The following is a 21,922-nucleotide window of genomic DNA, read 5'->3' as shown; positions in this document are numbered from 1 at the left end:
TAGAGGTAATACGGCAAAATAGGCCCATTAACCCCAAATTTGTATTATTTTGATTTAATAATTGAAGTTTATTAAAAAATCTAAACCTTTCCTACCATGTCCCACGTGTTCAGACGACAGCTGTTGCTAGGTATCACGATCTGTGTGTTTCTGTTTAACTCAACATCTCGCGGGTGATCTCAGAACGCACACACACACACAGTAACTCCAACTTTCTGTCATCTCCTTCTAGTTTTGTTCTGTCTCTGAGACAGTTTGGAGAAAAGCAAGATTTTTTTTTTGCTCAAGCTCAAATGTTTTTAGTTTTTTTTTAACTCGTGTAAATGTGTCAGTTTTGTTTGCACCACTGCAGGCAATTTCAGCACTAATTATCTCTCGCCGCTGAATTTGCATTGCAATTACGCCACATCTGAAATACGGAGTATACCTGTACTTTTCACGAATTGATACTGGAGAGTTTTATTTTTGCTTTTGTGTATAGGGTTTGAAATTTCAGTATAGCCTTTTGAAGAATGATTATTTCCTCACAGGCTTTTTAGGTTTTATCAACAACAACAGTGCCAAAAAAAAAAAAAGAAAAACAGAAAACGCTGCACAGACAGATCAGCTCAGTGTTATTTGTGTTACACCTGCTTTTCTGTCCTATTGTACGATGTCTCTATGCCAAATAAAAAAAGAGAAAGCAAATACTGGAATCCTTGTTCCAAAGCACACTGCAAGGGACAGGACATAAAATAATCAAACACATGTTGGGTGTGTACCAAGAACCTGCAAAAGACAATAACCAGAGGATGCCAGAGCTATCACGTTGGTATGTTCTTATGTCTAATTGTCACTGGTTCAAACCCTAACCTAGCCTGGGAATCTTCGGTTTTAATTGCCTGTCAGTTTGTTTGTTTGCACACTGATTAATTATAAAATAGTACGTTACTGTAAAACAAATCCTGCTACAGATTTATTCAAGACAGAGCTAAATAGGTAAGAGCAGCCCACGCAGCTTCTCCTCTGGGCTTAAACAAAATGAAGCAAACACAGAAGAGCTGAAAACTGCACTTCCTTGAATGGCCACTTGGGGCTGACTCCAAAGTGAGCCCGTTCCGACAGTCCCCCAATTTAAAATGCGCAACTTCCCAGCTGTAATAAACATGTTTAGCTGCTTTCACCTTTTGTGACACCTCACAGGAGGTGGTGTTTTCTGATAACTCATGCATTTATATTAAATTAAGAATTGATCTCATGAATTTTGGATAATGCAGCTACTTTAAGTGGCAAGTGGCTACCGGCTGTCTCTAAAGCATCTGTTCGGTCTATTGCAGCACCACCTTCTCATCCAAATATGGAGAGCCCTTCCTAAAAACAAAGCAAAAAAAAAAAAAAAAATCTAATAAAAGAAGACAATGGTGAGCATAAAGAATCTGCACACCCAGAGTTAGTGTCCATCTTTAATATGGAGTCTAGCAAATATGATGGACTGACCACCTACCCTTTACCACTTTCCTTCCTTGCATACTGTGTATTTTAAGGGCTCACAGAAGATGTATTGATACTGAGATCATTGTTTTTGCCACAACACTAGCAAGCTGTGAACATATCACTGACAGATCACCACGTTTCACACTCTCCCCCCTTAGAAGGCCGTTGGAGTTAGATGTCAAAGGTTGTCTTTATGGGGTTTCTTTAGGAAACGTGTTAGCAAATATTTGCTCATTCTGATGTTACAAGGCAATATTCTCATCTTTTATTATGTTTTTTTTTTTCTTTTAGTCTGTACCAGTCACTCAGGGAAGCACCTGGCACATTAGCAACTAAATTCCCCACAGTGTTCAACAGCTAGTCCCAGGTATGTCTGACTGGCAGTCAATGCTATAGAGTGATCCAAAACAGTAATGTAGCTAAACGTGATTAAACGCACTACAGGGCTCCATAAAGCAGGCAGGAGCTGCAGGTTTGGCTGAACAACCTTTTTCTATCTCACGCTGTAAGAATGATGAAATCCTTTCACATTTCCGCGCTGTTTTCACTTTGTCATTTGATGCCTTACTACGGTATAAAAATATGAATCATTGACACTTTAATCAAGTGATGTGGTTGCTTTTCACAAGTGTGGCATTTCCACGTGTTAAAGCGAAAAGGCAAACAGCAGCTTTTCTCTGGGGCTTGTTTGACAGACACAGAGCCTTTTGCCCCTCTATCGCCCAGCAACATTTACATCACCGATTACACCCTCTTATTATATTGCCATTATGCTGCATTACGGGCTTCAGAGCAACACAATGGTTCCAACATCTTGCCAGGTACGAGCTGTTACAGTGGAGCACACGCCCAAGTACATTCAGATGCTGTCAGCGACTCTTTACCACCCGTACCTTTCTCAAACTCCTTTCATTTCTCCCCCTGATACGTCTTTTGTTCGACACCTGATATGAACCCCTGGAGCTCCTGGTTGGCACAGGTAAAGGCCCACCCACTTTTTTCCCTTCACCCTGCAGATCAGCCTTACTGTGACTATTTTATTCCCAGTTCCTGCCTCACTGCTCGGATTTTCTAACCCATGCTCCTGGTTTGGAGCTCTCGTCCAGCGTCGTCTCGGGCTCGAGACCTTCAGGCACTGGTCAGGCCCAAGAGCACTCTCTCAGCTCTAGTCAGCACCACAGCTAAGCTCTGTCATTTCTCAGCTGTAATCATACCACCCCAGTCAAACGTGCAAGCAGGTTTTTAGGCTTGGCTTGTTTTAGTGTTAGAGTGTGTGTCACTCCCCTCCCCTAAGCACAGGTGGACTTGTAGGGAACATTGCCAAATAGTTTTGGTTTAGACGGAGGGAGGGGTGTTGGCTGAGGCTGGTGGGTGTAGCAGGTTTTTTTTTTTTTTGTTGTGTTTCTTAGATAACCGCTTCGTGGAGCGGTACCTTTTCACTCCCCCAAATCACGGACACACCTTCAGAGCAAATTTGAGTGTGTTTCGTGCCTGCTCTCACTTTCACAAGTCTGCCAGTGCTGAGACAGTGCTGTGTTTCCTGACAGGGAGTGAGAGAGGAACTGAAATCAAAACTTCTCTTCTTAAAAGGTCAGTAACATCTCGCTGTCTCTGTTCACTTTTCTGCTCTTTTCTCTGTCATGCTATCATTTGTCATCATCGAAAAAGTCGTAAAGTGAGGTTCACATTTTCTCTCTGTTCTGACAAAAAAAACAAAACAAAAAAGTTCAAAGCATACACAAGCTGCCGGCTACCTCCTGCGCACCAGAATCAAACTAACGGATGGCTGACCTTTTGCAGAATCGGGCTCTTCTGTGCGACCCATTTAAAATTGCAAATTGCTCCATGTTTCAAACTTTTCACGATGGAATATATATGTTTAAAAAAATGTAAAAAAAATAGACTGCTCAGCTATGCAGAAACTTTTCTCTGTGCATATCTCGCAACAGATGTGCACACAGTGAGTGAAAAGACTCCCCCTTTCAAACAGCAACCGCACACCAAGGGAGGAAGCAAGTGAAAGCATGACAGAGCTGGAACAGATTGAAAGACTGATATCATTTTTTTTTTTTACTGTTACTTGTTTTTGTTGTAGTAGCAGCTTGTAGAACTACACGAAGATTGATTGCACGTGACTTTAATCTCGCATCTGCGACTGTACGATCGGCCCGAGCACAGCCTGATCATACAATGCCTCTAACTGACGAAGTAATAACAAGACGATCGGACACATGGGTTAACATCTGTCCGGCAGGAGTCCGTTTAATCACCGCTCGCGTTTTAGAGCAATCTTAGCTTCTGTGCAACAGATGTGGGGGCAGAGGTGTGACATTCACATTTCTTTCACTCTTCCTGTGACTCCTCATCAAATGCCACGAATAACTTCAAGAGTATCATTACAGGGCAGTTATACGCGATACTGTAACAAGGTACTGAAGTATTCTTGAGACGACACGACTGAATCATTGTGCGAGATGTCAACTGTCCTGCTTTCCGTGTTAGTAAGGCTGGCATGGTCCTAACTGAAGTGGCGAATGCAAAACCTTCGGCTGATTTGAAAAAAACCTTGCAATTATGCACTATATGCTTCAAATACTGTACAAACGAGCGGTGGTTTTAATCAACAGGTTATGACAAAGGATCTCAGTTTCCAGTACCGACCTAAAAACAGGCAGCTGTGGTCTAAAGCAGCTTCACAGCTCACGAACCACATTATTAACACCAGGTTCTCAATTTAGATACGCAGTGTGTTTCCGTTTATCAGATAACTAGATGGATCGTATGAAAATGAATGGAAAATTAGAAAATGAGCCGCTTCCTCAAAATGCGGTGCGAGATGATAAAGGGAATGTGAGCAAAACAAAACTTCAAATACAATAAAGCAGCATGTACAGAAGATATCAGCTTGAAAGCTTATCAGCCATCATTGTTAATTAAAAAAAAAAACAACAACCTTACAGAGCTTTCTTTCCTGTTGCTGTGAGGTTAGATGGGGATAAAATCAAGTAGACGCTACCACACCTATTCTCGTCTGACTACAGCTCCACGTCTGCTTCTTTCTCTCTCTAGGATTAGTGATTTGAACCTGATCCTCGCTGGTCTTTTGTTGCAGGGCCTCGCTTACGTCGGCTGTGTTTAACAAACATTACCCGGGACAGATTTCAGCCGGTGTTTGTATAATCTCACCTACAGTATGCCGTGCAGATCACGACAAGCCGGTTAGCTTAGCGAGCCGGCGTGTAAGGGCACAAAAAGTGCTTGACTAAGAGATTTTAACAGCCCTGAATCAATTTGTCAAAATGAATGAAGACGCGGCTTCACATCTGAAGAATTATGCAATGTGTTCATTGTGAGACTGACGGTGAATGAGTCCGCACGCCTTCTTCCCACCTGACAGCATGTGGGCATGCCCATGTAACAGCATCCACACAGGGATACACAATCTGATGCTAACCTTCTGTGACACAGATGTCATCACGGCAGCTGTCCTGAATCTGATTCTTTTTCTTTAAGAAAACTGCTCAGAAAGCAGAGAGGACAAAAAAAACGCCCTCCAAAAAAACCTGATCTGTTAGACGCATACCCGCAAAAACTTGTGTTCAGGTTAATGTGCTGCGTGTGTTTGCATGTCTACAATGGCAGAGGAGCCATTTTTGTGTGCACGCGTGCGTGTCCGCCCTCCTCCGTAGGATCGAGGTCCAGGTTTTGTTGTGTGTGTGTGTTTTTCTGTGTGTGTGTGTGTGTGGAGTTGGGCTGGGTGAGTAAGCCGCCCCTCACAGATGAATAGAGGATGGGAGGAGGCTTGAAGAGGCTGCCGTGGGTGGGAGGCCCAAGCCCTGCCAAAAAAGCTCCTTCTGTGGGATTTGTGTACTTTTGCGTTCCTCACGAAACACAGCGCCTGGCTCCAACGACAGAAGCAGCCGGGGGGAGGGAGGTGGGCCCTTTCTCTCCCAGGGGTCGGCTCGATCACACCCTCTGCTTTTCAAGCTATATCCCATCTTTCCGTTTACAGTGCTCCTCCTTTTCATCTCCACATCCAGTATTTTTCTTAAAAATAATAAACCGACCGATTATACTCGCACACTTTGACTTCCTGGGAACACCTCTTGCCTCACACTTCCTGCTCACCACCTACCCTGACACTAAACTCTTCAAAAACAACATAATCAAGGCATTTGGGTTCCTTTAAGTTATTACTGCTTTACATAAATATATCGCTTTACTTTTGAGCTGTGTGTGTCTGTGCTTTATCTGAAAGGTCTCGCAAAACTGCAAAAACAAACTCGATCACACAGAAACTTGTTTCATGTTATGAACTTCTATTAATAATGCAACAGTTGCTTTGTATTTACTAAATCACAGAGTGTCTTGTAGTGGTTTTTTTTATGCATTCCTTAGCAGGGTCATAGTCATCAGAGAAATATTTTTGTCATACATTTCAACATCTGAAATGTCAGTGGCAGCCGCAATTTGTAATGTGGTTGCGCAGTGAAGCATTTCACATACAATTTGTGGGTGTTTCCTGAATGTTACCTAGATAATACAAAATAGGGCCCCTGTAACCACTAGCAACCCACCTAGCTTTAACCTGGCGACAAGCACAAAGAAAGGCATTGGCTCTCGGCAGTTTGGCAATCGGGTAAAATGACTGGCTGGTAAATTAGAAAACGAAGAACAGCCGCACGTACAGTGCGGGGAAACATATAGAGCATAGAGCCGCGTGTCATTCAGCATCAGGGAGTTAGATGAAGAAAAGAAGAAAGGGAGGAGAAGGAAAAAAGAGAGCGTGATTTCATAATGTCTAAAAGAAAGATCTGGGTTGAATAAGTGGGTCCACCCACCTGTGTGTGAGAGGCAGTGAGAGAGAAAGCAGGGCTGGATGGCAGTTTTAGAGACATGAGTGTGTGGGTTAGGCTAGCTGGCCTGCTTATGCTATCTAATCACTGGGAGAGAAAGGAGAGCAACATGCCTTGATCCACCCACCTACCCCAGACAAACAGCAGTTAGCCTGCTAAGTACTATATGTAGTCGCCTGCAGCTCGAGGTGCTTCACTGGGAGATAAAATGTGACAGAGTTTGCAGGTAACACACACACACACAGAACAATTATGCCTCACTCTGTGCTTGGGAGAAACAGAGATGTGTCAGTCTAGAGGCCACTGTGGTTCACAACTTCGTAAGAGAGAGCGTTTGAGTTTAAGCTGCCAAACACACAAACACGCAGGTTTCAGGTCGAAATAACTCTAATGAGACATCGCTCACTGTCTTTTGTTTTCTAACCAGATTAGTCAAATTAATTTTAACCCCGTCCACGCAGATTTCAACGTTCTTTATCTCAGAATATTTGCTTTCCGTGTGTGGATCATTTTATAAGTTCTGCTTGTGTTTTGTCACAGATTAGTTACCTGCTGTGATACCTGAGTGGGTGGGATGAAATTGGGTTCGCCTCCAAAAATAGCTGACCTGCGCATCGAGCTTGTGTATTTTGCCAGTGTGCATGCGGTTCACAGCGGTCCGCCACCTCGTGCATGTGTGTGTGTGCATGTGTGTGTGTTCCATGACAGGCATCTGTCTCCCCTGCCCTGCAGCCTGACTGGTTTTAATTAGGAGGTGCCAGAGTGCCCGAGGGCTCTCTTGCTGACACACACACGTACACATGCTCTCTCTCTCACACTCGCACACACACACACAAACATGCGTGCAGCATACACACAATACCTGAGGGCAGACAGAGGCTGTCCCACCAAGGCTGGCCTCCTTCTCGTTATCACCGTAAGGAGTTGTCTTCATTCACCTGACGACCCTCGCGAAACACGCACGTACACAACGCTCACACAAAAATACAGACACCAAACCAAACCAGCAAACACAACAAAACCCATTCTGAAGTCAAATTGCGCTAGCGGGGCCATGACTCTTTGTACATTTTGTTGGGATTATTACGCCTTGAATACATTCTTCTCAAAAAAGCGGCCTCAAACATGACGAATGATCAAATTTACCTTTAAGAAAACACTCAGTGGATTCATACAAAGGAGTGCAGCCAACTGTGTGAGACTTTCACTGAGTACTTGCAGTTCTTTACCTCCCTTCTGGCAAAGCTTCCCATATTTATTAGGCTGTTTGAAAAGAAGGCCCAATGGGAGAAAGTTAAAGCCCAAAACAGACAGGTCAGCAGACAGGAAACGCCCTCGTCTCACTCACCCAAATGGCATGCTCCAAGGTGAGTTCTAATGACCTCAGTGCAATGACAGATGGGTGTGTATCTCTGTGAATGTTTGTCTGCGAGTGAGCGAGGCAGAGCTTGCAGTGGGTTTGAACACATTCAACCCTCCCTTTGTGTTTAATCAACATTGCATCTCCAAGTGCCTGGCTGTCCTTGGCACTTGAGGCAAGGGATGTTAGACCTGGGAGGCTGCTGCGATGCCCTATCTCTGGATGGAAGAGGAGTGGGGGTAGTGAATGCCTCCCTTTCCTGCTTCTCTCCCACACCAGGCCACACCTGGCTTCAGAGTCAAAGTATGAGTTTGGCCGGTCGTGTTTGTCTGCCTCTACAGTTTTTATTAATCCTGGGAAGGTCAGCTGAGCTTGTCCCTGAACTGTTTTAGCACGCTCGTGGGCTATGTGTATACTGCTGCATTTTAACACTGATTCTTAGCAGTTATAAGTACTTCTTGAAAAGTCAGAATCCAGAACTGCTTTACAGACCCCCTTCAGGTCAGAGTTCACATTTATCCCATCAGAAAGTGGTCGGTCACTTTTGTGGAGGTGAAATCTATATTTATGCAGCTACTTTAGTCAGTTTGGCATATTCGCAACTTGATGAAACAATATGAATGTCTTTTGGGAACACTTAAGAAAAAGTGATTCCAGCAGATATTCAGAACCAAAGTGCGTCCATAAGACAGCCTCAACTCTCCAGGCATCCTTGTAATACCTCTTTGCAGCTAGTTTGAGAAGCGTCTACCTAAACGCTAGGTGGCGGAGGCAGGGCCCTGTTTGCCAAACAAGGCGAACTAAAAAGCAGCAGTCTAGGATCACACTATTTCATACCAGTGGCACATGTAAAAATTCACTCTGTGATACGTGGCTGCTGTGCTGCTACGAGACCATCTGAGATGCTGATGAGATCTTCTCAGACGTGCCAAAAAGAGCCAATTTTAGTATTAAGAATCGGACTGCCGTGTTTATGGTCTGCACAGAAGGCCAAGCTGAGTATAGCACCAAAGTTTTCATGATATCAACTTTATGTAATGATGCTTCACACCCCATCCCCCATCCAAAGTGCCAATCTGGTGCCCTTGTATGTGTATCTTGCTGGGAGCAGCAGGTGGCAGTAAACAGGTACACTGACACACCAGTCAGAGAGACGGACAGACAAAACAGATGACTCTTACTCAGCCCTCATGACTGTGAGCGCGCACAGAGCAGGCGGCAAGATCCACCGCTTTTTCCTGGAGAAAGGGGAGGAGGAATGAGTTGTTAGCTTAGAGAAACACAAAAGACTGAGAGACACAGAAAAAACGTTTGATTGTTATTTGCACAGCAGTTAAAAATAGCTTATGTTATTTTGTGATTAAGCCAATTAAACTCGTCGCTGCATATGGGATGAAGATGCACTTTTTTTGGCCTTAATGCACATTTCTCACCAGATATAACATGTTCAGGTTGTCCTGAAAAGAAAGAAAGGCAGAGCTGAGATTGTACGAGCAGTTTTAAAGGCCTTTAAATTAAGCTGCGTATTAATTTGCCATAGACGTTTGTGAAGTTTTGTCACCAAACACAGAGCTGCATGGCAAATCTGTGTTTAACAAATTGCATGTCAGCACCACGAGATGACTGTTTTCAATCTGCAGTTCAAAAGCCTGCACTTCTTTTTTTTGTGCTTTTTTTCTTCCGAGTTTAGAACAAAGCAATACGCACAGGTACCACTTACAGAGCGCTGCTGTGACGGCAGCAGGCGTGTTTAGAACAGATAGTCGAACTTTTTAGGAAGACAAACGCTGTTTTTCTGGCCGTCTGGCTGGGCTGCTAGCAGTTAGTGGCTTACCCTGTTTATATATACTAGATGCCAATGCGAACTGGCCTGGGCTCTCACCCTGTACAAAACAGTGTAAACCACCGTGGGCATGGGCTGCGGTTTGCTTTGGTCCATTTTTTCCCCAAGTGGAAGTGGGCATAGCATAGTCTGATGTACGCTCTGATGTGTACTTGTTTGTGGAGGTTAACTCAACACAATTTGACTCCTTTCACTGTCTGATTGTCGGTTATGATATACGGTCGGTCAGAAATATTTTAGTAGATTTGAAGGTCCAGCAGCCACCAGGAAAACAATGGCTCGCTGCGTGCTCTACCATCGTGGACGAACATCTGCTCGGATCTCGCTTGCTGCCTTTAAACAGCAAGACTGCCGCTCTCTCTCATATTGCTTAGGCGGTAAAACTTATACGAATAAAAACAGTGAAGTATGACAAAGGGTGTGGTTTAATGATGTCACACAGGAAAACCCAATGGCTTTTTCGACACTGTGAATGTGCTTTGTCATAACATTTGGCTTGTGCGCGCGTGTGTGAAAGCAAAGGCAAAGGAAACACTTGTTCTCCCTTTTTATTTCCCTCCGTCTTGCCATCACAAACATCTGACTCAACACAGAAAGGAGCTTAACAGGCAATCTCGTCTTGAAGTTTAACATCTCCTCAAAACTTCTGCCGAACCGAGTTTCCTCCTCTGTGCTCGAGCCTTTACAGAATGGCTTATTTCTACACCTTTTTCTGCATGAACTTCCTCCTCCTCTCCACAGACTGAGGTGGTGGTGCTCGCCAACTGTTACCCTGCCTCGGCGCTTTCTGACTCAAAACAGGACTCTAACGTTGGCCGTCTGCTCTTCACGGCCGGGTTTCTGAAACTTAGTTGAAACAACGGTTCGACAAAGCGAGAAAGAGAGAGAGAGAGAGAAAATAAAAGGTCTGTAAACAGACGCTTGTGGTATTTTTTTTCTTTTGTCGCGTTTGTGGTCTAATTCTGTCTCAGATACAGACAGCTTTTAAATAATACAGCCTTTCAAATTAACGCCACTGACTGAATCAGCTAGTTTAACGGGGTTATGCAGAAGTCTCTCAGGTCAAAATAGGTTGATTTATTAGGTTCTTTTTCCAGAAACTAGTCAGTTCTTGCTATCAGTATTTCTCTAAGGTGGGGTCAGTGTGTGGCTTCCTGTGGAAATAGCTTTAGATTTATTTCAAGTTTCATTTTTAATAGAATAGAAAAGAGCAGGTGTGGGAATAAAACTAACCTGATTTAAGTTCCACTTGCATTTCTGCTTCTCCTCATCTCAGTCTGAGACTCACCAACAGAGGTGCACAAAACACTTTCCCAACTTTTCTCTCTGTCTCTCGCTCCCTCTCTTTCTCCTTTCCATTTTTACCCTCCCGCAGTCTCCCCAAACAACCCCTTCGGGTTTCTTTTGCCCCGGTCCCTTTCTACCAAAATCCACTCTAACACAACTAAAAATTCATTTTGTCTGACCTAAATCAGAGGGTGTCTGCGCCATGGGCTTATTACACACTGCGCTTAAACTTGTGTTGTGGAGGAGGATGGGGTATTATTATCTTCCAGCTACCCACCCTGCTATAAAAACTAGTGGTGCGACATCTCCACAGCGCAGAGCTGCTGCCCTCCCTCCCTTCTTCCTCTCACTCTCTCGCTCGTCCTACATGAGCCACACACAACAGTGAGCCTGCCTGACTCTAAACTCCACACCAGCCACTCGGCTACACAGACAAACCCAAGAATCGCTCTCTGCTCTCCTCTGCTGCGCTGCTTTGCTTCCCTTCATTGGATATTTTTCCTTCCTGGGGTGGTTTTTTTTTTTTTTGTGAATGGGTATCTGAATCTAGTGTGAGGAGCTTGTGAATGGACTGACTGACAGACGGGCAAAGAGCGAGGCAGCTGTGTTTCAATTAAAGAGAGCTATGCTAAGAGGTCAAGTGAGGAGCAGCGGAGCTTCTTAGTAGTCTGGAAATACAAAGACACGTGAGAGGAACTGAGAAAGAGAAGGTACGGTAGGTGATGCCTGCTGAAATCTGTGGAATGCTGGGGGAACGTATCAAGACATGTGCAAATTTATTTGGATGTCAGACTTGTGGAACATCCACATGGGTGTGTGTGTGTAATCATTTCTGAGTATTACAGAGGATGTGTGTGTGTGTGTGCGCCCGTGTGAATCAGCTTGCACTTTTGGGTTGTGTGCATCACTTCAAATGAGCGCTTTAGACCATAAAGGCCCGAAAAGGTGCAAACAGGTCAATAAAACCACTTAACGACTCGTGTCATTATTCGGGCTGTGCAGTGTAAACACTGTGCCGTAAAGATGCTGGAAATAGCGCAGGCATTTATAGCATCACAACACATCTTGGAAATGCCAAACATAGTAGTTTCGGTGGACTTAAGTGCGTGTTTTGTCTCCAAAAGTAATTACACATTACAGTTTCTGTATCTATATGACACTCTCCGTTAAATCCACAAATACTCAGGTAATTTTTTTAAAAAGCAGGGAGGGGGCATGTTTTAGAGCACAGACAAAATAGACAAAAAAAAACATGTTATGGATTTGAGGCTGAGCTGTAAATGATTGTTTACAGCAAGTCAGCTTATAAGACCTCTTAGCTCATAAAGTTACAAAAAGCAGTGACCCGTAGTGCTCTTGTAACTGTTTACTCGCCGCTGTTTTTAAAGTTTCTGGTCTTCTTTTTTTATTCTACATCAAATTCTTTGTTGGAGCCAACTGAACAGAACAAAATGTAAATACAGTTGCCTACAACCAGCACATTTTAGAAAGCATTATTCAGCGGCATACAGAGATGCAAAACAAGGCTGTGCTGTAATGCTGACGTGCTGGTGGTAAACTACATGCAGTTACACACTATGTTAAAAGTCTGCTTAATGATTTATTAATCATATCTCAATTAATCCAATCAGTTTTTAAGCTTTACCTGCCAGTGTGTAGCTTAGTAAAGACACTCAATATTATCCTGTTTAAGTGTAAAGTTTAAAAAGCCTGACTTTTAAAAATACAAATAAATGTGAATAACTGCAAACTGGAAAACTGAAACAACTTTTTAAAAAAAAAATGCTGTAATGATCATTTTATACTGTACCATCCTTACTTGTGGTTTGGGTTTTAACTTCCTCTGCTCATTTTTGGGGGTCTTTCCTCAGGCCAAACTGAAGAAAGTATCAGATGAGATTTAGAAACTGTCCATTATTTCAAACTGAATATGTGTGATTGAAAATCTTTCTTGTTTTATTGGCAATAAAGTAAACTTTTGGGGTGACTGAGACGGAGGCGGGTAACTGTGGGCCCCCCTGAAAGGCTCGAGAGATGACATTTAGCGCAAAGAGGCGCTTTAAGGAGCCGTGCGATTTGAACTGACCTTGGATCAGGTCCAGTGTTAACTTTAAATGAATCATTCATTTTTAATCAGTCAAGGCTGAGCGCTAGCCAAAGGTACAAATAACTGCAGACTTTCTGAATTAATTAAGTGAGCAATGCAGTATAACATTGTATTTAATGGCACTTTATGCATTTGACTGTGAATCTGTAGTTTGAAGTTACTTTGAAGTGCACAGCTTCAAAAGTTTATTTGTTTAGTTGGGTTTTTTTTTAACCTAAATGCTAACAATACTTAAAAAAAAACCTCTGTGCTTTTGTTAAAACACACACACTAATTCCTAAAGCACTGACTGTTCCAAATAAGCAGCGGTTTCTGTTTAAATACTCGGATTTTGACCCTGACATTTCACCATTACTGCAAAGAGAAAATAAAGCCCCAGTCATGAAGTTTAACTGGCATTGTGTCCTCCTTCCTCACCTTCTCTAATTGACAGCAATTAAGATAAAATATAAAAATCTCCCCCCCTTCATGCGGCCTAGAGGCTCAAAACTAACACTAACCATGGAAGTGTCTCCTCGAGGTGCACTGCTGTTTCACTGGCGATAATGGACTAGTTTACACAGCAGGTCAAATGAATGTCTTCCCTTAATAAGGGGGGTGAATTTTGGCTGTCAATACTGTAAATTATTGGCTGTGCAATTGTCCACCTGTGACAGTTGTTTCGCAGGTGTTTGCTATGGGCAGTCGGTGACAGGGGTAAACTCTGGCGGCTGGTGATTTAGCATGGGGGTCAGGTGGATGAACGGGCCTGACAGGAATAAACTAGGCACTGGGTGTTGGAGCGCACAGGCCAAATGAGCGTCTGCCCGTCACAAGGCTTGAGATGGACATTAGCTGGTGATTTGTGGCCTGAGCGGTCAGGTTTGGGGACAAGTTAGCCACTCTACTCTAGGCATAATGATGATACAGCTGCAACACGGACAGAGCGAGGTGGAGGAAGAGAAGGAGGAGGTGGTGAGGAGGAAGAGGAAGAAGAGGAGAATCATTAGGAGGAGGTGGCGCTGGTGGTCAGTGCCCAGAGAGCAGATGAAGTTCTCGGGAGAAAGACGACACTGGATGGAGGTGACACATAATTTGGGGCGGGAGTGCTGAGTTGAAAGTGTTGGTGACTAAGTGAGGCATGAGAGGAGATGCTGGCCAGTACAGGAAGGCAGAAAGAGAGGGAGACGGAAAAGCCTTTATTAGAGGTCAGTTTAGTAAATGAGTTGAACTCGTGTGAACTTTTTTTTCCCCACACTTGGAACTTCTTCCTTTAAAGCGGTGATGCAATTGTGACAGGTGCTAAAAGTTTTAATCAAAAACAAATTTTGTTTGTTTTTTGTTTTTTAATTCACTAAAAAAATCCAGCCATCTCATTATGGCAGGTTGTTAAACCTGACGACTACTTACCGAGTTGAGCTTTATTGCTAATAACTTGAAGTTGGTTTGAAAAGGGGACAGAAGGCGAGTCACTTTGTGCCCTTTCTCAAGGCGTCGCCGCCCTCGCTCCCCTTGATGGGTGGGTGGGGTGTTGCGTGTGCGTCTAAAGGGCTAAGACTTGTTTGGCTGATGAAATGTCGCTCCAGGACCTTGTGGTGGGAAAGCGGTGCCCTCCTCCCCTCCCTGTCTATGTGGCACATCCTCCTTAGATCCTCTCCACATTGTAATTAGGGGCCGGCCGCTAAGAGCTAGTGCTAGCTAGTGGCAGGCAAACAGTGGGAACGGGGAGGGGAGTGGCACTCGTCGGTTCAGTGGGTGAACAAACAGCAACAGCAGCACGTGTCCCATAGTTCCAGGAGTGGGTGGGATGGGTCGAGAGCAAAAAAAGAAAAGGAGAAGAAAAAAAAAACGAATGCGAGACAGTGAGTTCGCCAGGCCCTCCCAGTCGTTTTCTCCTGCTCTTATCCACTCAGTGTTGTTCCAAGCTCTGCACTATTGTTTGCCTTGGCAGGCTGTCGCAGGGAGGGGCCCCTCCGCTGGTGTTTGTGCAACCTGTTAGGGAACTTTTAGGGCCATCTGATCTCTCCCTGCTGGAGATTCTCTCACCTTTTTGCCCAGGCCAGGTTATTACTTTTAGGGAGGTTGTGCACATGGCGTGGGAATACAATAAAAAAAAAACTTCTATTCCTTGTAAAAGTGTAAAGTTGTGATGTGAGCTGCATACATCCTCATCATCATTTCCATTTTGCAAATCGCCAATCAAACAGCTCTGCCCCCCCAGCTCACTGTAACTTTCACTGTCGCATCGAGGCCGGCGTGCGTGCCTGCGGACATATATCCTACACTGCCACCTCCTCTATAGACATTTTAATTATGTCCACACTGTATCAATGGCACGAACATGGCAACAGTTCCCTAGCAACAAGATCGACAAGAATAAACTACATGTAAGATTGGTAAGGTACCTGAATTGTACACCTGCAGGTGAACTTGGGGATTTTTTCTGAAATAGGTTTTTTTCTCCTTGTTTTTCCTTTTTTTTTTTTTTTTACTTCTGGCGTGATTCACTGCAGGAAGCTCAAGAAAGTGAGACACTTGGGTCTGTATGTGTGTGTGTGTGTGTGTGGCTTCAGAGCTGGCCCATTTCGGTTTAGTCAACAATGCAGCTGTGGTGTGTGGGGCTGCTTCAAAGTATTTATCTACACATGCCTCCAGTGACCACCAAGTGCGGATGGCTAAGTTTGAGCTCTATTCATAGATGTGAATGAATGAGCACCCTGCCAGCGGAGGTTTGATCACTAGAACTGTAAACAACAGTACAGTGAATCAACAGGTGGGAGCTCAGGCAGCTGTGGAGTGGAAAATGTGAAGAAAGAGAGCAGACCGAGAAGAGATTCATCTGTGCGTTTAGACAATAACGTGCTATATATCAGGCTTTTCAGGCACCGCGTTATAAGTGAAATGAGTGAGGATAGACTGCAAGTAAGCATTTTGACAGGATACAGTATCTAGAGTACAATCTGACCTCTTTTGTCGTTTTCTCCACTTCTCACCACATCCCAGTCTCTCTCTCACACACACACACACACACACACACACACACACACACACAGTATTGTTCCGATGAACGTATCGGCTTGCCTCTTTTTCATATCTGATAGACGCAGACAAGAGGGATGGACGTTATAAGCGCTATCACAGAACGTCTCTCACACACTTTTTTATCACACCACCCAGTTTCGAATTGAAAAGTAAGAAGTAAGAAAGAAAAAAAAATCAAGAACCGCTTTAGGACTTATTAAAATGATGGGCTTCCCTAACTCACACACTTGCAACAAGAAATGATGATAACACATTCAAGAATAAATATTACCCAACGTGATGTTTGCTCGAAATGAGACATGCTGTATTTACCACTTGTTGCTTTTGCTGCACAGATGGCACGCAAACAAGCATGCCTACAGTATATTTTAATAAAGTTAGACTGTCACTCATTGTGTTAACACTATCGGCCTCGGCGGCGAGACTCCCCTTATTCGCATATGAAAGCTTTTTTTGAAAGCCTTCACCCCATGAATGGACGCCGCTTGTCACCGGTGACAGCAGCAGCACCCGTCGTTACCGCTGCACTCTCTGCGTCGGCGTTTCAGAACCCCGCTTTGTTGTTTTCTTTAACATGCCTTCATTAAATCCTGCACCATCCACGTGGATGAGTCAAGTCAAGTTTACAGGGCAGGCTCTTTGCACGGCCAGGAAGCAAGAAGCCAGCTCTGTGGATTTTAAAGAACTATTATTCACCGCTTTCAAGTCAAAGTGAAAGTACATGTGACCAGTCATCAAATGCCAACAGGAAATTAAACAGGACCTGTTTAAAGCGATCAGCATAATATTTCACACTTGTGTGTACTGTTTTCAAGTCAGCATGTGGGCTTTTTCCTGAAAGATCCCCCCATATTAAAAAAACCAAAGGGCTCTTGAACAACATGTAATAATATTGAAAGTATTTTCAGATTTCTTATAACGTCAGTTGTGAGAAAAGCGTCAAAGGAGCTTTTGTGATGAGTATATCAAAGTATTTGCAAAGACATTTATTACACACAGTAAATCTGAAGTGTAAAAATGTACAGTATTTAAAAATACTTTTCAATACCTTTTTTGATGTTGTTAAATTATGCATTTATACTTTTTTCTGCATTAAAAATCAAAACCATTCACTGGTATTTATTTTTTAAATTAGAAAATAAAAGTAGCTTACCTTTGGGATTAAAAAAAATAGTGCATTAGATTCAATTTTTTTCCCCTAAAACATTATTCAACAAATATTAACAAATAATAAAGACGCAGAATAAATGATGGGAACCTTGTCAAAATGTAACCCCGCTTAAGTAAAAAGCAAAGTTTCAGGTCGAGAATAAGAGAATTAATTTCGGTGACGATTCAGAATTTGTATCTTTTTTCAGTTGCCACCAGATGTTTCACTTGTACCGCTTTTTGTCTCTACAACCAGCAGAGATAAAGAGAGAGAAGATGGTCCACCACAGAGAGGAGGATCTGATCGGAATCCCCTTCCCAAATCACAGCAGCGACGTCCTCTGCAGCCTCAATGAGCAGCGTCGCGACGGGCTGCTCTGCGATGTCATCCTCATCGTCCAAGACCAGGAGTACCGCACCCACCGCTCCGTCCTGGCCGCCTGCAGTCAGTACTTCAAGAAGCTCTTCACAGTGGCCACTACTGATGGCGGAGATCCCAATCACGCCGCGGCTGTGTATGAAATTGACTTTGTGGCTCCAGAGTCGCTCACAGCCATCCTGGAGTTCGCCTACACGTCCACGCTGACTGTGACGGCGTCAAACGTCAAAGAGATCCTGAATGCAGCTCAGATGCTGGAGATACCCTGCATCATTAACGTTTGCCTGGAGATCATGGACAGCGGTGGTGGAGGGGGTGGCGGTGGGGGTGGGAGAGAGGTGGAAGGGGAGGAAGATGAAGAGGAGGAAGAAGAAGAGGAGGAAGAGGAAGAGGAGGACGAAGAGGAGGACGCGGGGTCGAGAAAGGATGAGCACGAGGAAGAAGAGGACAATGTCAGCGAGAGGTCGCTCCAGTCTTCCACGAGCAGGGGGGAGCGGACGCCCCCGGGGATGGAGGATTCGCCACCTCCGAGCACCTCTAAGTACCACCAGCAGTTCGGGCTGCACAGGGAGACGCCCCAGTCGCAGTCTCCAGAAACCATGAGAAAGCAGGTGAAATTCAGGGGATATCATCTTGTTTTTGTTGATAATCTTATCTTATTTAAGCTCTAAAACTAATGTATCTAAAACTTGTGTTTCAGGAGAGCATTGAGACTCGAGCTCTGAAAGATTTCTCCATCGAGTCTCTCCTGCAGGAAGGGCTCTACCCTCGCATGCCAGCACTGGACAGGAGGTCCAACTTTTCTCCTCTCCTCCCAGGATTCTACCCCCCGATGTGGGCCGCTGAGTTCCCAGCTTTCCCTCAGCAGCTCCTGGAGCCAGCCCACCACCCTCACATGGGGGCTTCACCACAAACCAGGCTCCCCCACAGCTTCCCTGCCTCCACACCACTCGAAGCCTCCAGACCCCTTGATCTGGCCGTAAAAAGAGAGATCATAAAGGAGGAGATGAAAGATGAAGTCCCTCCCAGTATGCTCCAAGGCGAACTGCTGAAGGAGTTTGTCAGCTCGAACCTGGACGGCACTATGAACGCAGGGTCAGTGCCAGCGGAGAGTCATCCGCTGGGTCCCATTAAGGATGAGGCAGACTTTCGGTCGTACCTGAGTTTTCTGAGCTCCGCATCCCACCTGGGTGCGCTGTTTCCCCCCTGGCAGCTGGAGGAGGAGAGGAAGATGAAGCCCAAAGCGTCACAGCAATGTCCCATCTGCAACAAGGTCATTCAAGGAGCTGGGAAACTGCCACGGCACATGAGGACACACACAGGGGAGAAACCATACATGTGCACAATCTGTGAAGTACGATTCACCAGGTATGTGGAAAGCAAACCCAACTGCTGCACATTAACAATTTGCATTATCTTGACATCTTCATCTAGCATACAAAGAGTGTAAACTGCAGGGTTAACGGAAAAGTACCCCATGCTCTTTTCACTGAGGTTAATCTGTTTTCACCTCATCTGAATATCAAAGACGGTAAAGTGGAAAGCCCCCTCTGCTTTTGCATTAGTGGTATCTCACTTACCTACATCCTCCCACTTTGGCATAGTTTCCACTTTTATTTTTAGAGCAGAACTTTAATGTTGACACTAAAAGGAAATCATCTGTGTTGGCTTTTTTTTTGTAAATCAGTCACTTGTAAAACTCGATGACTGAAAGGGCAATGGTGTAGGATTTATGTGTTACTCTCATTTTGTGAAAGTGTGCGGTTTTCTTCTTTTCTCAGACAAGACAAGTTGAAGATCCACATGCGGAAGCACACAGGTGAACGCCCCTACATCTGCCTTCACTGCAACTCCAAGTTTGTCCACAACTACGACCTGAAAAATCACCTGCGCATCCACACGGGCGTCCGTCCGTATCAGTGCGAACACTGCTACAAAAGTTTCACGCGGTCTGACCACCTGCATCGACACATCAAGCGGCAGAGCTGCCGAATCTCACGCCCCCGGCGGGGACGGAAGCCAGCTGCTTGGCGTTCAGCGCCCCCCGGCAACTTCCTGTGTCCCCCTACTGCTGCGACCAACCGGTTCGAGGAGAGCAGGTTGAGCCCCGCATACCAGGGGGTCAAGAGTCACGCACTTGGGGAGCTGCTGGGCCTCGGGAACAGAGGTCAGGGGTTTAAGAGCGCGGACGCTGCCGGCAGGGAGAGTAGGGAGGAGCTGCGGGCAGAAGGGAAGCACATCTCGGAGGAGGAGAAGCCGGGAGCTGGGAGGCAGAGGGGAGTGTTTGCTTTTGCTCTAGCTGGAGAAGAAGTGCTTACCCAATCTCCATATTATGCTGCGACCTCTAACCCCTGGGCCATGAGGCTGGAGCGAGCTCCACCCATCCCTGAGCCGGCCAAATGAACACTGGTCTGCAGAAGACAAAATGAAAAAAAAAGACAAAGAAAATGTCTTTAATCTCTGCATCTCATCTGCTCCAGAAAGCTAAAGCACCTTTTACACAGAGAGAGAGACAGCAAGAGAGAGTGACGTGTCAATGAATAGCTTGAAGCCTGTTGATACGGCAAACAGATATTCAATCAAAAAGCAGACTTCTGTCACATCTGCACGAAACAGTAGGTCAACACAGGTCTTACTATTCACATTAATGAAGGTTCTCTTCTAAATGAATGTGATTAGCAGCACCCGTGAGTACCTGCAGCACGATGTCGTGGCCGACGGCGACAAAAAGGTCTATTTCTTCATCCCCGTGAATGTTTACATATTCCTTCAAAAGAAGCAAAACAGTCTGTTTATGAGGGATGCCGTTTTCGTACATGTATATTTTTTGCATTATTTATTCAAAACGCTGTAAAAAAAAAATTTAAATTCTGATAAGATTCCTCTGAAACTGAAAAATGTGTTTCTTTAAAATGCAGAATGTAAACACGTGATCGCAAATGTATAAAAAGGGGGAATTTATTGTCAAAAATGGCATTAAGTAGATTTAATTAACATAAAAGAAAATTGAAATATAGCTTAATAAATCAATAAATAACCCTTCACTGAGACAATTTCACGTTTTTATTTTAAGTCGTTGGGTTTATGTGTTGAAAAAGGGCAGCGCTCTCCAAATAAAAGCATCTATGGTGCTAGGATGCTTTAGTTGTCATCTTATAGTTTTCTAAAAATAAAGGGAGACCACTTGAAAACTTAATTAGGAGACACGATGATGCATTACGATCCCTCCACTGCCTTTATTCACATTTAAGCTCTTTTGTCTGCACTATTGTACATATGGATCCAAACTTTTTGGCCATGCTGGTGTTAATTACAGTTCTGTTGCTGATGTTGTAAAAATAAAGGAGTAAATAAATAAAGAAAAAGAAAAGAAAAGCTCTTAAAAGACTATGAGAAATCCATCCAAAGATGTGTGCTTTGATATTTCAGACTTGAATAAGATTTTGTTTTAATGTTTATGACCACGTGTCTTCAGAGGATGTATATTTCTGACTAATCGATTGCCGCTCTAGCTACACGGTATGCTTGTGTTTTGTTTTTTGGGGGGTTTTGGGGTTTTTTTGGTTTGTTTTGGGGGGTTTCTGCTGCAAGAAATCAATAATTTTTTTTCCGTCTAATGTTCAGCTCTGATTCGTGTATAAAGAAGTAACAAAAAAATATTTGAATTGAAATGGGAAAGTATTTTCTTGCTATTTATGGCGTATTTAAATGAATGAGCCTTGGCTATATTTTGCAAATCTGTTTTATAAAGACACTAAATGCAAAAAAAACTAAAAAACAACCCAACTTTGCTCTTGTCTTTATTATGTCAAATGTGTTTGTACTCCTATTTTTTATTTTATTTCTCCAGATCCAGGCAAAGGTTTCTGGAAAGCTCGGTCACATGCTAAATTGTTGCTTAAAGTTAAGATTAGCATAGGGTTTGGGTTTAGGCTTACATCAAGCAAAAGTTAGTGATTAGGTGTGTATTTGGCATAAGTGCTAGAATAACACAAGATTTAGAAAAGGCAGGCAGAGATTATAGTTGAGACAACACGGGATCACGTGTCAACGTGTGTCCGCACAATTATGGATGAATAAATAACTTTACCATCAAATGAATAAAACGTAATTATAGAAGGCCTCGTTCAGGTCTCCACAGACTCTAAACCCAGAGAAGTTCCCTCATGTCGCACAGTTATTTAGGCATTCATTCATCACTTTTATATCAAGCAATTTAATTACCCTAACATTTAGCTACTTAAGAATGTGTTGGTGGTGGTGGGATGCTTACAAGCTCCCTGCCCAAAATTTTTAATCGTGCTATTTATGCATCATTTTCAGGAGGCACGACAGCCATAGAAGCTGCTTGTGGCCAAGAAGTTACACAATAATTTAAATGTCTTTATTAGCATAAAAAAGGCGAGCGAAATTAGTTTTATCCAGTAAATCAAGTGTAGGCTTTGTT

At 43.9% G+C, this 21,922-nt stretch overlaps 1 protein-coding gene across 4 annotated transcripts; it reads left to right on the top strand.

Annotated features, from left to right (window-relative positions):
- The first annotated feature begins 2,966 nt into the window (after positions 1–2,966).
- On the top strand, positions 2,967–21,254 carry zbtb7c (zinc finger and BTB domain containing 7C). 4 transcript variants are annotated; one of them, XM_085463910.1, is made up of 4 exons: positions 2,967–3,063; positions 17,356–18,086; positions 18,176–18,843; positions 19,257–21,254. In XM_085463910.1, exons 2-4 carry the CDS (start codon positions 17,373–17,375, stop codon positions 19,876–19,878), a joined length of 2,004 nt encoding a protein of 667 aa, XP_085320036.1. In that variant the 5' UTR covers positions 2,967–3,063; positions 17,356–17,372; the 3' UTR covers positions 19,879–21,254. The 4 variants fall into 4 exon arrangements, with proteins under 4 accessions (XP_085320036.1, XP_085320034.1, XP_085320037.1 ...); XM_085463908.1 differs by having other exon boundaries at positions 17,353–18,086; XM_085463911.1 differs by lacking the exon at positions 2,967–3,063 and adding an exon at positions 11,163–11,529.
- Positions 21,255–21,922: the final 668 nt, after the last annotated feature.

The sequence above is a fragment of the Copadichromis virginalis genome, linkage group LG7, assembly GCF_057382275.1.
Source record: "Copadichromis virginalis isolate Kocher_CV1m ecotype Utaka linkage group LG7, C_Virginalis_male_GT1.1, whole genome shotgun sequence".
NCBI classification, from domain to species: Eukaryota; Metazoa; Chordata; class Actinopteri; order Cichliformes; family Cichlidae; genus Copadichromis; species Copadichromis virginalis.
Note: the sequence above shows the minus strand (reverse complement) of the source record. Positions and strands in the feature narration are given on the sequence as shown.

Excerpts from the sequence above, each read along its gene's own strand:
- zbtb7c (XM_085463910.1), top strand. The coding sequence starts at position 17,373 with ATGGTCCACCACAGAGAGGAGGATCTGATCGGAATCCCCTTCCCAAAT. Across the intron at positions 18,087-18,175 it reads CAGAAACCATGAGAAAGCAG|GAGAGCATTGAGACTCGAGC; the intron begins GTGAAATTCAGG and ends CTTGTGTTTCAG. Across the intron at positions 18,844-19,256 it reads TGTGAAGTACGATTCACCAG|ACAAGACAAGTTGAAGATCC; the intron begins GTATGTGGAAAG and ends TTCTTTTCTCAG.